The sequence below is a fragment of the Loxodonta africana genome, chromosome 4, assembly GCF_030014295.1.
Source record: "Loxodonta africana isolate mLoxAfr1 chromosome 4, mLoxAfr1.hap2, whole genome shotgun sequence".
NCBI lineage: Eukaryota > Metazoa > Chordata > Mammalia > Proboscidea > Elephantidae > Loxodonta > Loxodonta africana.
The window spans coordinates 15,481,059-15,498,263 of NC_087345.1; the positions used below are offsets into that span (position 1 = coordinate 15,481,059).

Here is a 17,205-nt window from a genome sequence, read left to right on the forward strand (position 1 = left end):
GGGCACAACTGGGGGCCGGAGGTTAGCGCCTCCAGCAGGGGAGCCGCGAGCCGTTGCCGGGCACGGGGGAAGCTAATCGGTCCGCCCGGCCTTGGCTGCCCAAGGCCGCGAGTCTGAAGCGGGTGGGGCGAGCGGGCCGCCACCGCGGCCAGAGCCCGAGCTCGCTACGCCCCCTGGCGGCTGATCACTGGGGTGAGCGAGTTGGAAGGGCACCAGATCGTGATTAACACCCGTTCTTCAGTTAGCGGGGAAACTGAGGCACATAGAGGGGACAGGACTTGCCCAAGGCCAGAGAGTCAGAGGCCTCTCCAGGGGCGATCCCCATTCTGGATTCCTGTTTCCTTTTCGGCCTGAATCCTCTCTCCCTCCTTCCAAACACGGGTTTTGGCCCCCAGTCCTTTCTTATCTAGGCAGCTGCAGGACGGCCTGTGGATGGGGAACAAGATGAAGTGTTCACCACGCTAGACTCAGGGGGGCTGCAGAGAAGGAGGGTGCCGTGGGAAAGGCTGCCCGCCCCCCCCCCCGCCCAGCAGCACAGGAGCCACCCGAGCCAAGCAGTGGCCCGTGCCCATCTCCCTGCTGCCTGGGCCCCATCTTAATGTGGGGAGGGATCAGCTCTGAGAGCCACTCAGGAGCCTGCATGCACAGCCCCAGCTCCTGCCCCAGTCTTCAGCCAGCCACAGGACTGGGCCTGCTGCAAGAGCATAGAGGAGAGGCATGCTTTCCAGCCGGTCTGCACACTGTTATTTCACACTTGAGGCCACAGTCGAGGCCTCATCCAAGTCTGGGCGATCAAAGTCGCTGTGGAGGGAGGGAGGGGACCTCGGCTCAGGGCAATGCCCCGTGCAGCCGCCCCACCTCCACGAAGGCCTGCATGCAGCGGTCTATGTCCTCCTCGCTGTGCACCGCCGAGATCTGGACCCAGATCTGGGCCTTGCCCTTGGGGACCACAGGGTAGCTGAACCCGATGATGAAGATGCCTGGAAGGGTAGAAAGTCAACCTGGGGCTCGCCAGAGCCAGACAGGTTTTGAGGATGTGACACCCAGCTCCCACCTTCCTGAGGCCCGCCGAGGGCAAGGAAGTCACAGGTCTGCTAGACCTGGGCTTACTCAGGGCCCAAGGTTTTCAAGCGTGAACAGCCAGCTGGTCTAAGGGGTAGTGGGGTGGGGGTGAGGGAGGTGTTTGCACTCCAGAGGTTCCCCTCCCTTTCTTCTTAGGGCCCCTCTCGTCCTGGTCTCTTTGGTCCCACTCAGCCACTGCGTCCCTTACCTCTCTTTAGCATGTCATCTGCCATGTGAGAGGCCAGCCCTGCATCCCCCAGCATCGCAGGGCAGATGGGGTGATTGGCTCCTGAGATGGTGAAGCCAGCAGCCTCCATCTTACTGCGGAACCTGTGGGCATGAGGCAGGTGTCACAGACAGCTGGAGGGCTGGGGGCTTTCACGCCTGCTCCTGATCTGTGCCAAAAATCTGTGGGCAAGTCTGCTAGAGGGACTGATGTAGACAGGCAGATCCAGAGAGGCAGAGAAGGCATCAGGTGGAGGAATAGGTGGGATAGCACAAGACAGGGAGACACAGTGACATGTGTAGAGAGAGGCGCAATGGAAAAGATGGACGGCGGAGGCAGAGACAGAGAAGAGGGAGTGGGCAAGCAGGTAGCCCTGGGCTGAGAGAGCTGAGGCCCGTGCAACCTTGCTGGGAGGTGGTGTGGGCAGAGGCATGGAGCTATGGGCCTGGGTAGGCCCTCACCATCCCCCTCACCCCAGCCTGTGCCATCCCTGCCAGGGGCCGCACCACTGGGTCTTGGCAGCCATGGACTAGATGATGGTGTTGCTCCTCATAAGCAGGTTCAGGGCCTTGGAGGCACAGCCGATGACGGCAGGTGGCAGACTGTTGGAGAAGAGGTAGGGCAGGGCACGCTGCCGTAGCAAGGACACCAGGGGCCCAGGCCCCGTCGTGTAGCCCCCTGAGAACGGAGTGGGGGTGGTCAGGGGCCAAGAGACAGATCCTACCCCAAGCCCCTCCTGAGAGTATAATCCATGCTACCCTCTTCTCTGTAGTTCCAAGTCTCCCCTCCCCACCTTCCCAGAGACCTCTCCATGGTCCTGCATGTGGGTTAGGGGAACCCAGGGGCACAACCCTGCAGTCACCTGATGCTCCACCCAGCGCCTTCCCCAGTGTGGAATTGATGATGGTGACTTGGTCCATCACACCCAGCAGCTCATCGGTGCCCCTGCAAGGGAAGCCACCAATGCTGCCACAGGCCGCCTAAGAGCCCAGGGATCATGGGTCAGGGGAGCGGTGGCTTTCTGGTTTCCCACCCACCCTCAGTAGCCCAACTCTGGACCTCAGGTGGCACATGCTCCCACCGTCCTGTGGCCCCCAAGAAGCCAGTGGCATGGCATTCATCCACGAAGACCAGGACACCATATTGAGAAGGCAGCAGATCTCCCGCAGGGGTGCAGGGGCGCAATGTCACCATCCATGGAGAAGGTCCCGTCAGTGGCCACCAGACGCAGCCAATGCTTCTGCAGGTGACACATGGGCATGGGGTGGCTGGCACTGCAAGAGGGGCCAAACCACCCTCCCCCTACACTGTTTTGAGCTCTAAGAGCCCACCTTGCCCAGTGCCCAGCACAGAGGTGGGAACTCCATTTGGGACTGGAACATTCCCTACCTTGTTTCTGACTCTGAGCCTGACTCACCTCTTCCAGGCCGACTGGAGCCACATTTAGCTCTGGGTAGTAAGAATGGTTTCGTTCTCCTGGGTAAACTACCAGAAGGCAGGGTGGGGTGGGGCCAGGTTCAGTCCATGTGCCCACCACCCCCTTATGCCTGGCACACATTAGATGCTTGCTAAAACTCAAGGCAGCATGGGTGCAATGGAATAAACAAAGCTGTGGGGTCTGAGGGATTTGGTTTTGAATCTTGGCTGTTCAAACTTCCAGGCTGTTTGTCTGTGAGTGAGCAGTTGGCTTCTCCAGGCCTCTCTTCTTTCACCAGCAGGGAGACCGAGGCTATGCCCAGTACTTGCCCCTGGGGCTCCTGGGTCTTGCCCACCTGGGCCTCTTGCAGCTTGGCCTCCAGGTCAGCCACATCCAGGTGGCGGTAGCAGTACCTGTGGGCCTTGCAGAGACGGATGCCATCGATAATGGACGCATGGTTCAGCTCATCCGACAGGACCGCATCCTCCGGGGTCAGCAGGGCCTGGAGGGAGGCAGTGTGGGCAGAACTCTCGCCTAACTGCCTTGAGGTTCTTCTTCCCCCGACTCCCTGAGTCGAAATTTCCCTGCCAACCAGCACACCCCCTGCACCTATCTGGGTCTCCAGAGCCCTACACTGTGCTGGACCAGAGGCCCTACTCTCACTGCATGCTTGGTGCTTGACTACTATTTGAGAGGTTGGGGGTTCGAATCCACCCAGAGGTGCCTCAGAAGACAGGCCTGGCGATCTGCTTCCAAAAGATCAGTCTTCAAAACCCTAAGGAGCAGTTCTACTCTGTACACATGGCAACTAACAACCCTGCCACTCCCAACCTCTAGCTGCCCCAAATGGAGGAAGGAGGCCTCCTTGTAAGCCCCAGGAGCACCTGGCCCAACCTTGACCTCTGTAAGAAATGGGCACTGGAGCCCCTAGGCATGGCACTGGCATCCTGCCAAATTCTCCTGACTGCCCATCCCCCAAATTTTCCAGGGCCTAGCAGATCCCACCCACTCCCACCCACAGCCTCCACATACCTCAAAAAGGCCAGCACTGGCGTCGAAACAGCTGGGATAAAGGATGGCGTCCTCCCGCTAGTGGAAGCAGGCTATTTTTGCTTCCAGATTCTTGTGGATGCTCTGAAGAAAGTGAGTGAGACAGGTGGTAATGCCTGCGGGGCCAGGTGAGACCAGTCCTGGGGGACTGAGGCTTAGAGGGCCACAAACAGAACCTGGTCTGCAGCCTCGGCCTCTCCCTGCTTTCTGCACAAGGGTTACCACTCCAGAGCTGACAAGAACCTGGCAGATGACTTCCATGAAGAATTGGGAACTGGCTAGGTTTCCTCTCCTTTCCCTTCTATTCATTTTGTACTAGAGGTCTAATGGGGGAATTTTGGGTACTGAAAGGAAAGAAGATGTATTTTTCTCCTGTTATCAAACCAAGTGCCTTTTTTGGTTGTTTAATGGCAAAGAAAAGGATTACATAAGTAATTTTGGTCCATTTGTGCCTCTTATTCTTAGGTTTGAAAGCTGTTCAGTCTAGGCGAGGGTTCTGTCGGAAAATATCCCAGGTGGGAGTCAGGAGTTCTGCCTCTGACATTCATTTCACCCCCACCATTCTGAGAGGACCGGTTGTGACAATCACAACGTAGTAGTCAACAGCACGGACTGTGGAGCCAGGCCACCTGGGCTCAAATCCCACCATGACAGGCCATGGTGCCCTTGGGCAGACCACTTAGCCTCTCTGGGCCTCAGGGTCCTCATCTCTAAAATGAGAATAAGAATAGCACCTACTACATAGGATTAATGAGTTATTATCTGTAATGAACATAAAACAGGACCTGAGAATATATCAAACATTATGTAAGCTTCACGTCAAAGAATATTTACAAAATAAGAATCAACATTTATTGAGCCCTACTACGTGCCAGGTACTGTCCTAAGCACTTCTATGTGTATTAAGTCTTTAATTTGTAACAATCCTATTATTCACAATTCTACCAATAAGAGGATTGAGGCACAGAGAGATTAAGAAACTTGCCCATAGTCACAGAGCTAATAAATGGCAAAGCTGGAAACCAAGCTCAGGAAGAAGAGTTCCAGAATCCTCAGTCCCAATTCTTCCCTTCTACCTTTCCTCTCACATAGGTCAAGTTTCTCACTCAAGGCCTCTTGGCAAAACAGAAGCCTAAGCCCAGCTTTCCCACCAGACAGCTCTGGGGCCAAGAATGGGCTCAGAGCCCCGGGACAAGCTGAGCATACTAAACCAGGCCTGCTGACTGTGAGACGCAGACAGCTGGGTCAGCAGCCAACCCTAGGGACAATGCCCCCATCCCTCTTTCTGTACCTGGGTCCCACAGATGAAGTGGACAGAGCTGAGGCCAGCTCCAAACTCCTCCAGGGCCCGCAGCCCTGCCTGGATCACCTCGGGTTGGCTGCTCAGGCCCAGGTAGTTGTTGGCACAGAAGTTAAGGATTCCTGAGGTGGAGAAGAGGAGGTGGGTACAGAGCTCAGGATAAGGAAGGGCCTGGAAAGCCGTCGGTGCCAGGCCCAAGGGGCTGGGAGAGGAAAGGGACCTGGATGCACCCTTGAGGAGGAAACAACCATTCAATATGATCTCTTTTGGGCAGAGGCCTAGACAGGAACTGGGAGCCCCGCATCCAGCTGCAACAGGAGAAGGGGCCTCTCTGTGCTTCACCTTGAAGGATGAGAAGATTAAACTCTGGCTTTGAGAAACTCAGCCCTTCCTCACAGGCTTCTCCTGCACCTGAAGACCACCATCAAGCCCTCATCTGGGCCTTGGTTTCCTCACGGGTAACGGAAGAGGGCTGACTCAGGTGCTCGCTATGGTCGTTAAACACCCCACAGTTTACTTTGCTGTCTGGCATAGAATCGCACCCCTAAAGGGGGACCTCTGGCCCTGGCCCCCGACAGGCCCTGAATTATACAGTCAAAAGTGAACACGGCTGGCCCAACGAGGAAACTGAGGCCAGAGGAGGGGAAAGGTCACACAGCTGGGAGAAGCGGACACAGGGTGAGAAACTGCATCTCCCAATTTCCCATCTTTTGACCCCCCCGTCCCACCCAGGAAAGCTGGGGCCTCAGAGGTTCCTGGGACCTCCATTTTACAGGTAAGGAACACATCAAGGCTGCTATGCCCATTTCCTGAGCAGAAAGCAGCTTGGTGGCCTGTTTCTAGCCAGCACCCACCTGAGGCCTGGCACAGACACAAGGGCACGGGTCACTGGTTCAGCGGACGTGAGGGAGACCTGGCCAGACAATACGGAAATATGATTTCTGCAGCAGCCCTCGAGCCCCTCGCTTGTTGTGACTCTGGCCAGCAAGTTGGCCTCTCTGGCAGTTAGGTGACCTTTCAGCGCCAAGATCCTAGAAGACCTAGACCAAAGCCAGCTCCACCTGGAGCTTGCTGAGGATTTTTGGGCAAAACTTCGCATCTCTGAGCTTCAGCTTCTTCGTTCGTAAAATGGGATTGTTTCTTCATTTGTAAAATGGGATTACTCATTCCTACCTTTAGAGATCTGCAGGACTCCACGTGCGGCAATTATCAGAGGGCTTTTTTTTTTTTTTTTTTTTTCCGCAAAGCAGCCTCTCAAAAAATGCGGGTTTTCTCGCTGCCGCTCCCCATCGCCCTTCCTTCAAGTGGCTCTCCTGGGACCAGCTGGGTCTCCCTCTCTTTACCTCACAGGCCTGGGCCTCAGTCCAGCCCGCTGCTCAAGGACAAATCGCCTCCCTCCCTGGAAACTGGTTTAACCAGGTCAAACAGCGGGAAGCCACAGCATCTGCCCGACGGCTGGGAAAGGGACCAGAAGCCACCTGTGCCGGTGCTGACCCTCCTCCCCGGCATTCAGGCCCCCTGCGGCAGCGCACGTCCCAGACGGGCCCTGGAAGGGGCCAGGTCCGCCGACCCCGGGCCGTGGTGTTACCTCCGGAGACGCCGTCCACGTGGATGTGCGGCCCCTGGCGGGACGTGGGGACGCGCTCGCTTTTCCAGGTGCCGGCCCCGCGGATCCCTTCCAGCTCCCGCTCCAGGACGCCGCGCAGCCGGGCCAGGGCTGACTGCGCCCGGCGGCCGCGGGGTCCCAGGAAGGGCAACGCGCGAGACGCGGCCGGCTCACCTCGCGCCCACCGCGCCGGAGCGCCCCGCTTCCCGCCCACCGCGCCCGAGCGCCCCGCTTCGCCTGAGAGCCGTGCGCACCTCGGCGCCCGCCCAGTCACGTGGCCGGGGGCCGGGCCCTGGCAGCCAATCAAAACGCGAGGGGCTGTTAAAGGGGCAAGGGAGGCGGGTCCTGGGGCCCGGCGGGACCTACTGAGGCCGCAAGTGGATTGGTTTGTAAGTTGAGGCTGGAGAGGTCCAGCGTCGGGGCGGGGGGGAGGGGAGAAGGGAGACCTGGCCTCCGGACTCCCTTTACTTCCATCCCCTTCTCTCCCTATACACCCTCCTCCCGGAAGGAAAGGGGTGCCCTCTCACCCCAAAGGCAGGCGCCTAGAAGCAGGCTGAGGTACACTGTGCACCCTTCAACCCTGAGGTTTCCCGCGTTTCTCTTGAGCTCTTGGAGCCCTTTCCCCATTCTCAGGTGCAAAGGCCCCCAATGTCCCCCACTGCCCACCGGCCCACTCCAGCTTTACAAATTAGAATACACACGCTCAGGTTTTTTCCTTTTCTAATTTTATTTTAAAGTCTTAAAATCATAAAGACAGCAAATTCTTCCCGGCACAAATAACACTTATCAAAAAAAAAATTTTTTTTCCTATTAAAAATAAAAGAAAAACAACTGTACAGGTTTTTTCTCCTAGCTCCCGAGTGTGAAATAGAAGTACTAGCACTAGATATGTGTACGTATACATACATACATACACACACACACACACATATATGCACACATACACGCACAGACCTAACTCTGTGAAACTACTTAGCAAATTCAAAATTGACTGTAGTATGTCTTACCGTCCACTGCTCCCCGCCCACTGCCTCCCTCCCCCATCTACAACTATGTATAAAAGACTCCGAAGTAAAAAGAGGTGGAGAGGTTTCCAAGCGTCTGATGGCAGGGCTGGAGAGCTCTACACCAGGGCTCCCCACCAGACCACCAAACAAAGCCACCTCTGGTGCAGACGGAACAACAACAACAACAAAAAAAAAAAAACAGGGGAAATGGGGGGAAAAATCCTCCTAGTATACATCAACCGTGTCAAAAAACCCAGGTTTCAACGGGGCATACTGAGGCACTTGGCTGACTGACTCCTCACCCTTCCTACAAAGTTTCCGCTCCCTTTTTAGGTGAGACTTTTCCACCCCCCTTCCCCCCACGTGACAAGGTCCTCACTAACAGAGAAGAGCCACAGCTTCTTCCACCAGCTGTCATTTCAGACTTGCCTCTTTTCCTTAAACAGGGAGGCCACAGGGCCAACTAAACAGAGGTGACAAGGAAACTGGTCTTGGACCCATTACTGCTTACCCGCCCCTTTGGCGTCCTGCTGCTGCCACCCATCTTCTCTCCCTGCCAAAGGTTTTGAACTTCTCACAAGGGGTGCCCAACTTCAAGAAAGCTCACCTGCCTTAAAGATACCCCTAACAAGCCTAACAATTTCCGGACTCCCTCTCATCTAGCCTGAAGAAGCTGCCTCACCCCTTCTCTCTTCCATCTACCTTTGTAGTAAACAAACTGTCCAACAAAACAAAAACACACAAGCCCACCAAAACCCCTAAAGCCATAAGTAGCCTAATAACAAGTTAACAAAATTAAGTACATTCTCATCATTAGAGATGAGATTTGTTGTTGCTGTCCTTGCATGATTGGTTAAAGAAAAAAAAAATCAATTCTTCTATATTTCTGAGGCATTCAAGTTCTGTCTCTTATAAAGTCACATAGAAAGGGGCAAAGAGTTAAGATGAGAATCAAAACAGAAGAAAGGTAAAAAGTAATTACAGAAAATAGGAGAACAGGGAGGAGGGTCCATGGAAAAAAGGCCTCAATGTCACTTCTTCTTGCCCGACCTCTTGGCACTGGACTTGGCTTTGGGCTTCACTGATTTGGCCTTCTTGGGCTTGGATGCCTTCACTGGCTTGGCTTTGACAGTCTTGGGTTTTTTGGCTTTCTTGGGTGTGGCAACCGGCTTCTTCTTGGCCTTCTTGGCTGGAGTGGCTTTGGGCTTCTTACCTGGGGCTTTGGAGGCAGCCTTCTTGGGCTTGGTTGCCTTCTTTGGTGTGGCCACCTTCTTGACTTCCTTCTTGGTCTTCTTGAAGGCCACTGACCTCTTGGGCTCATCGCTCTTGGCCAGCCGGAAGGACCCCGAGGCGCCCACTCCTTTGGTCTGCTTAAGAACACCGGTGGTGACCAGGCGCTTGATGGACAACTTGATCTGGGAGTCGGCGTTCTCACCCACCTTGTAGTGGCTCTTGATATACTTCTGGATGGACTGGCGCGAGGAGCCAGCCCGGTTCTTCTCCGCCTGGATGGCAGCCACGATCATGTCTGAATACTTGGGGTGGTCTGTGGACTTCTTGGAGGCCTTGGCCCTCTTGGGCTTGGCTGCAGGAGCAGAGGTGGAGTTCTCGGTCATGGTAGCCCGCCTGGTCCTGCTGTTGAAGAAAGCGCCTTCAATAGGACAAGCCCTCGTCGGAGGCTAAGGCAAGCCTGGCTCGGGATCTGCTCTCGGGCCCCTGAGCACCAGGCCTGCCCGGAGCCTGGCTCCCAGGGATGCAGGCGGAGTCGCTCCGTCTCCTCCCGGATCGGGTCGCGGGACAGCTCGTTGGGCCGAGTCTGCGTGGCCCAGCCCCGCTACTCCGTCGGTCGTTCTCTGCGCCTGGCTGTGCCTCCGCCAGCCCTGCCTCCCTTTTCCCAGCTCTGCGTCTGGCGCTCGGGCGGCGCATCCGGGTATTTAGCGGCGGCGGGCGGACCGCGGTGAGGACAGGGCTGCTGGCTGCCTGCTCCCGGCCCGGAATGGCGCCGCGCCGCCGCCATCTGTGTTTCTTCCGCCGAGCAAATCCGACCTTTCCCCCTGGCCCGGGCCTTCCCTCGCTCCGCCGCCGCCCGGGGACGCTGCCCGGGTCCTTGGGCTCCCCCGCCGGGTGTCCCGCGGGCCCGGCTGCCGCCCCCCGCGCCCGCCATGCGCCCCAAACGGCGCCGAGGACCGCTGGCGCGCCGGCACATTTCCCCTTTGCGGGGGGCTGGCCCTGCAGGGCTGAGGAGACCAGGTGCGGGGACCCCCCCGAAGCAAAGCCCCCTCCTGGGGCTAGCCGAGGACCCCACTCCTGGATCGCTGCGGGGTCCCCCAGCCGGGTGGAGCGGCTGGAAAGAGGCCCCAACTAACACACGCGGCCCCGAGCCGGGCGGCTCCCAGCCGGGACAAGCCGGGACAGGGGGGAGGGGTCGCTCCCCCAGGGACCGGTCACCTCTCGGGGGTCGCCCCGCCACCAGGCCCCTCGCACCTCTAGCCCTCCTCTGTCCTTGGGACCCCGAGCAAACTTTCCCTGGAAAAGTTGGAAGGGCACTTTCAAACTTTGTCCCTTCCCCCTCCTCTGTCGTTTTTACCCCAGTGTGCCCCCAGACCTCTATGTCGAGGCTCCCTTCTGGACCCTAACCCTCAGTGCTACCTGGGCCCCCTGAGGGGTGGAGAGGGGCCTGCGAGGTTGCCTCCTCTCCTCAAAGACCCCTACATCTTCTGTATATCCTAATTGAGAATTCATTTACATGCCTCCCTCAACCTGGGAGTTTTGGGGTGTCAGAGGCAGAGCTCGCTGCTCCCAACCCCTGAGGCCAAGCCTGGGGGTCTAGCCCCTCTCTCAAGGACCCTTGGAGGTAGAGTGGGAGGGGGGTCCCCAATGGAGGAGTAGCCCCAAGGGCTCTAACCTGAGACTGTCCTGGGGGCCCCTGGGATGAGGAGAGGCCATGAGTACTTTAGGGGTTGGGAAAGCGGGGCGCCGGGGGAATGGCCGAGGAGAGGGTCGCTTTCATTGGGTCCTGACTAATTCTTGGAAAGTGTGCAGTTCAGAGAGCTGTTGCGGGGACCACCGCCATTTTGCTGGGAGGATGCGGATGTCTTTGTTAAAATGTGTACATCTTTTTCCCTGCTGCTTGGCGGGTATAGGCGAGGCCGACAACCCCGCGGTGGGGCACCACCGTCTGAAGGCAGTCTTGAGGCTCTGAGGGGCTTTAGGGGTTCAGAGGCTAGCGGAAGGCTCCCTGGAGTTCCAGGGACCCCCTTGTCTACCGCTGACCTCCTACGCACGCGCCAGGTCCCGCTTGGTGTGGGGTCGGGATTCTGGGATGCTCGCTCCCTGAGTCCCTCGCCCCTCCTCCCCTAACACACCCGCTTTAGCCCCTAAGCCCAGAGTCACTCTTCACCTAAACAATATCCTGGGAGTAAGGTATCATAAAAATATATATATATATATATATATAAGAAGGTGGTGAAAATGATGAACGCATGTCCGGCACGGTCGGGGGCGGGGGGGGCCTTGGACAGATCCAGCGGCAGGCTGGGGAGGGAGCAGATCGGTGAGAGATTGGGGGTTCAGATGGGGATGAAGGGGTCGGAACCGGCGGTGGGGTGTTCCTCCTGGACCCTGGAGTCTCTGAGGCCAGGGCAAATTAGTGGGTTTGCCCCAAAACCGAGGGATGGATTAATCCAAAAGACTGGAAGAGGGAGCAGGGGAGAGGGCGGGGGAGGCCGGTGGCTCGGTGTCTGATACCTTCTCTCAGGGCTTATCTTGGTGGCACCGGCGGAGAACGAGAAAGCCCAGGTTAGTTCAGAAGGTCAAGGTTCTTGTCTGGATGGTGATTTGAAAACACAACATTCTGGTGGGTTTGATTTCGTTATTTTCAAAGACAATTTTCTGGATTCCCACTAAGAGGTGGTTGGAGAAATAGGCGTTCAAACAGCCACCGAGATAGGCGTCAGAGATGTCCCACTCCGTGTTCCCAGAGACATGTCGCCCCCACCTCCACCCATTTCCCGAGTGTCTCAGAATAAAGAGTGGATGAATCCACTGACACGATAAGACAATAATTTTATTTGCACAGCGCATTACTTTGCAAAGTGCTCTTCCCTGTTTCTATACCTTTTGCGCCTCCCTCCAGGGGAGGCAGGCAATGTGATCACTACCCCCAGTCACCCCCATTTTACCGCGGAGGATAACGGAGGTTGCCTGGGCTTGCAAGGACGGCTGGATGGGGTGGGGTGTGGGGGGGAGACTGAGTCTCAGCGACCCCAGCCTGCGTTTCCTTTTGTAGGATCCCGCACATCCCTCATCCCAGCCCATCCCAGCGACCAGGAATTCTCTCCCGAAACTGAAGCAGGAGTGGGGGGAGTGGGCGCCTCGGGTCGTGGGTGCGTTCTGCCGCCGACACCTTTTCTCCCGCCACGCGGCGAGATCGCGCCCCTCCCTCGGTCGGAAGATTGGCGCGGGCGGGGGATGACCAGGAGGGGTCCCCGGAATTGGGCGCAGAGTCCGGGCCAAAGGGGAAAGAGGAGGACAACGAACTGGCTTGGCCTCGTCCCACTGCCACTACAGTGGTCCGGGGGCTCCGGCCACCCCACCAGGGCACCCCTCCGGCCACTCTGGGGTCCCGATGGAGCGCAGACCAGCTTTCCGGCCGGCGGGCGGCGGAACTCCCCGCTCCCTTTCACGCGAGGCCCTGCAAAAACTCAGGAACCGCGGGGCTGCGGGCAACTCCTCCTGGGAAATGTAGTCTCAGCGCCTAGCCCCGCGCTGAGTCCCCGCCCGGGACCCTCGCGAGCCTCGGAACCGCCGGGTCACCCGGGTGTGGGGAGGGGGTCCGGTGGTGCGGGGAGGGCCTGTCGCTCTCCGGCCTCATTTTTTTTTTTTACTTGTTAAGAAGGCCCCCTACCTACCTACCTCTAGGGTTGGTGTGAGGGCGAGATGTATCCTGTGTGGGAAAGTGTACAGCAGGTTCGAATGCCAGAAAAAAAAATCATGTTTTTAGTCATGAAGGGTGAGCACGTGCGTGTGCGTGTTTGTGTGTATTAGCATTTATTGAGCCCTTATACATTTCCTAAGGAAGCTAAATGATTTATACAAGGTTGGTCAGCCTGGAGGAGGGTGACCACATCTGTCAGACTTCCAAGCCACTGCCCTTTCCACTGTACCGCGTGTCGCCTTGTGAGACCCTGACAAGACATCCACCCATTCTTGGTTTTAGAATACTAATGTATTCACTTAATATGTGCCATGCCCTGGTATAGACTCTGGGGATATAACCCTGAACAAAACAGAAAAGAACTCCCTGCCCTTGTGAAGCTGACCTTCTAGGGGGAAGACAGATAATAAGCAGTAGACTAAATACATTAAGTGGAAACCCTGGTGGCGTAGTGGTTAAGTGCTATGGCAGCTAACCAAAAGGTCAGCAGTTTGAATCCACCAGGTGCTACTTGGAAACTCTATGGGGCAGTTCTACTGTCCTGTAGGGTCCCTATGTGTCAGAATCTACTCCAAGGCAACAGGTTTTTTAATATGTAAGTAAGTTATATAGTATTTCGGAAAGGGATAATTGAGAAAAAAAAAATTAGAACAGGTAGAACTCAATTCTACTCCAGAACACATGGGGTTGCCATGAGTCAACATCAGCTTCACCGCAACTGGTTGGTTGGTTTTTGGAAAGGAAGTTATAGACCAGCGTGGGGCCTGACAGGAGGTAGTTTGCAATTTCAAGGAGTGGGGGAGGGAGCCACTCTTATGTTTGGAGGAAGAATGGTCCTACTGTTGGGAACAACCAGTGCAAAGGCCCTGAGGCAGGAGCACACAATGTGCCTGAATCAAGGAGGACATTGAGAAGAGATAAATTAAAAAGGGTAAGAGGAGAAAAATGTAAGCGGGCGGAGCAGGTCATTAGGGTTTTGTGAGCCATTGTAGGGGCTTTGGCTTTTACTCTGAGTGAGGTGGGAGCCATGGGAGGGTTTTGAGAAAAGGTGGGATGTGATCTGACCGCTGGTCAACAGGACCACTCTGGATGTTGTGTGGAGAAGAGGCGGCAGAGAGGCAAGGGCGGAAGCAGGACTATGAGGCTGTCGCATAACCCAGGTGAGAGATGAGAGTAGTTTGGCCCAGGTGGCAGCAGTGGAGGTGATGAGAAGTGATCAGGTCCCAGGCGTATATTAAAGGCAGCGCCCACAGTGTTTCCTGATGGACTAGATGTTGGGTGTGAGAGAGAAGTCAAAGGATGGCCCCAAAGGTTTAGGCCTGAACACCTAGAAGATGGGGGCTGCTGTGACCTGGAGAGGGGAAGCCTGAGGGTGAGCAGGTTGAGAGTTTTGGTGCATTAGGCTTGAGATGCTGAGAAGGCAGGGAAATGAGCCTGGAGTCGGGGGTGGGGGAGACTTTGGGGCTCAGATGCACATGTGGGAGCTGTCAATGAGAGCTGGATGTGATCGGATCACCAAGGGGTTGAGAGAGACAGGAAGAGGACGAGGACTGGACCTGGGGATGCTGGCATGAGAAGGTGGGAATGAAGAGAAGCAACCAGCAAAGGCAACAGGAAAGTGCTTCCAGTAAGGAAAGAGGAAAACAAGGAGAGGGGATGTCCTGGAGGCCAAGTGACGAAGGAGAGTGTATTAAGGAGGGGGAGGGAGTGGCCAGTCATGTCAAATACAGCTGACCAGGGCAGCAGGGACCATTGTCCGTCCCTGCAGGGCCATCTTTTGTCCCTGTGGAATGGCAGTTGCTCTCATCTAGAAAAAGAAGACGTTTGACCGGACGATTGTACGAGTCCTTCCAACACTTCGGGACCCACAAGCAGGGCTCTGGGGATCACAGGTTCAGCCCCTAGTGTTCAGGCATCTTCCCTCCAGGGACAGAGACCCCTTAATATCATCTGTGACCATCCTTCCTTCTCAGGGAAATACATTATAAATTATCACTATTGTTCTTAAGACAAAAACTAAACAAAACAAGAAAAGTTACTGCTGAGTCCACTGCAACTCACGGTGACTCCATGTGTGTCAGAGCAGAACTGTGCTCTATAGGGTTTTCAGTGGCTGATTTTTTGGGAAGTAGATCGCCAGGTCTTTCTTTTGAAGTGCCTCTGGGTAGACTCAAACCTCCAAGCTTTTGGTTAGCAGCCGAGCACATAAATTGTTTGTACCACTCAGGGACTCCAATAAAATTTTGTTGACTAAGTGAATGAATGTGTGTGTCTCTTCCTGGTGAATAATTGTACATGTTATCATAAGTGTAGAAAAATGTCCGCAAACTTGCTGTTTTAAGACTAGAAAACTTCTGTCCCCCCACCCCACCACTGTGTCCCGATGAGATCAGAGAGTGATGCCTAGGAGTCTTCATGGGTACTCAGCTTCTACCCTCAGGAAAGGTAGGAAAGGAATAAATTATTCAGTGTATTAGTTTCCTATTGCTGCTGTAACAAATTACCACAAACCTGGAGGCCTGAAATAACACAAATTTATTATCTTACAGTTCTGGAGGCCAAAAGTCCAAAGTGTGTCGTCCTGGGCTAACGTCAAGGTGCAGGCAGGGCGTTCCTTCTGGAGGCTCTAAGGAAGTGTCTGTTTTCTTGCCTTTTCCAGCTTCTAGAAGCTGCCTGCATTCCTTGGCTCTTGGCCCCTTTCCGTCCCCAAACCGGCAATGGCCCATCAAGTCTTTCCTTGATGCTATGATGCCATCTCCCTGTTGTTCTGACTTGTCTGCCTCTCTCTTCCCTATTTAAGGACCCTTGTGATCACATTAAGATCCCTGGGGGAAAGATCCCAGGGTAGGACAAAATGGTTTGCGATTGACTACTAACCTAAAGGTTGATGGTTCAAACCCACCCAGCAGCTCCACAGAAGAAAGGCCTGGCGATCTGCTTCTTTAAAGATTATAGCCAAGGAAACCTTACGGAGCAGCTTTACTCTGTAACACATGGGGTCGCCATGAATTGGAATCAACTCAAAGGCAATGGGGGTGTTTTTTTGGCTTTTAGTGATTACATTGGGTCCACCCAGATAATTCAGGATAGCCTCCCCATCTCAAAATCAGCTAATTAGCAACCTTAATTCCCCTTTGCCATGTAACATGACACAGTCACAGGTTCTCGGGATTCGGATGTGGACTTTTTTGGACAGAGGGGACATTATTCTGCCTCCATACCCGGTTACCCACATGTATAACTGGGAAGGACCTGGGGGTGCTGTGAGCAAAATCCCTCCGTGCCTACCCCAGCACCAGGTGAGGTCCCAGCTCTGGTCCACGGCTGTTCCGGTGTTCAGAGAAATTCCTCATTGGGCAGAGAGCTGGGGGCAGGGTGGGCACTGTCCAGCAGAGTGTCCGGTAAGGAAGGAGGAGACATTTGTAAACACTTGGCTGGAATCTGTGAGATTCCCGGTGGCCCCAGATGTCAGTCTCCTCAGTTTAAAGGTGGAGGGGGTGAGGGACAGCCCCTGTTTCTGGCAGGTCCCCAGACCAAGAGTAACCATATAACTGAGTCGGGAGAAGGGGGTCCAGCTCTCAAGAGTGCAGCGGCCCCCTCCTGAGTGAGGGACATCTGCAGGACTCTCTCCCTTATCCCTCATCCATTCATCTCCAGGTCCACTCCCTTCTCCCCGGAGCCTCTGTTCTCCCATCTGCCTCGTTCACCGAGCGTGAACCTCAGATCAGACTATTCACGTCAGAGTACCTTGGAAGCGTGGAGGCCCAGGTGGGCGTGAGCTGTTTCTTCACTTGCTGGGTGGTGAGCAGAACAGATACAGTGCTTGCCTCAGGGGCTCAGAGCCCAGGAGGGGAGATGAGCATCGATGTCATTGTAAATTGTGAATGTGACCAGTGCTAAGAAGGACGAGAACAAGGGGCTAGAGAGGGAGTGACAGGCGGGCTTATGTAGGTCAGAGAAGGCCGTGTAGCTGGAACAGGACCAAAAAGGGGAGCATGGTGTGAGGGAAGGGGTTTGGGAAGGAGTCCTAGTGGCACAGTGCTTAAGCACTCGGCTGCTAACCAAAAGGCCAGTGGTACAAACCCAAGAGAAAGAATTGACGGTCTGCTTCAGTAAAGATTACAGCCTTGGAAACCCTATGGGGCAGCTCTACTATGCCCTATAGGGTCACTAAACCAAAAAAGAAAAAACAAAAACCATTTGCTGTCGGGTCCAACTCATAGCAACACTATAGAACAGAGTAGAATTGCCCCATAGGGTTTCCAAGGAGCAGCTGGTGGATGGGAACTGCCAACCCTTTGGTTAGCAGCCAAGCGCTTAGCCACTATGCCAACAGGGCTCCATAGGGTCACTAGTGGTTAAAATTGACTCAATGACAATGGATTTAGTTTTTTTAAGGGGTTTGGATTTTGTTCGAAGTGCAGCGAACAGCCACTGCAGACTTTCAGGTTTAAAAATTCAAGCTTCTTAAAGTGATTATTAATCCCATTGTTTTAAAATACAAAATTTTAACTATGCAATACATCATTCATACAAGAGTACATAATATATGTACAACTCTAAAACTGATAATGAAATAAAGACCTGTGTGCCCATGACTC

General features: G+C 55.0%; 2 protein-coding genes across 2 annotated transcripts; both read right to left on the reverse strand.

Annotated features, from left to right (window-relative positions):
• Positions 1 to 727: 727 nt before the first annotated feature.
• Positions 728 to 7,288, reverse strand: GCAT (glycine C-acetyltransferase). Its single transcript, XM_064285114.1, is given in 11 exon segments — positions 728 to 980; positions 1,271 to 1,392; positions 1,795 to 1,966; positions 2,151 to 2,233; positions 2,370 to 2,446; positions 2,448 to 2,528; positions 3,061 to 3,207; positions 3,738 to 3,839; positions 5,047 to 5,177; positions 6,644 to 6,979; positions 7,189 to 7,288. Coding segments are annotated over 11 exon segments (1,503 nt in total). The 3' UTR covers positions 728 to 828.
• A 1,295-nt stretch (positions 7,289 to 8,583) lies between these two features.
• On the reverse strand, positions 8,584 to 9,579 carry LOC100668293 (histone H1.0). Its single transcript, XM_010599334.2, has one exon. It carries the CDS (start codon positions 9,282 to 9,284, stop codon positions 8,700 to 8,702), a length of 585 nt encoding a protein of 194 aa, XP_010597636.1. The 5' UTR covers positions 9,285 to 9,579; the 3' UTR covers positions 8,584 to 8,699.
• Positions 9,580 to 17,205: the final 7,626 nt, after the last annotated feature.

Coding starts and splice junctions, on each gene's coding strand:
- LOC100668293 (XM_010599334.2), bottom strand. CDS start 9,284: ATGACCGAGAACTCCACCTCTGCTCCTGCAGCCAAGCCCAAGAGGGCC.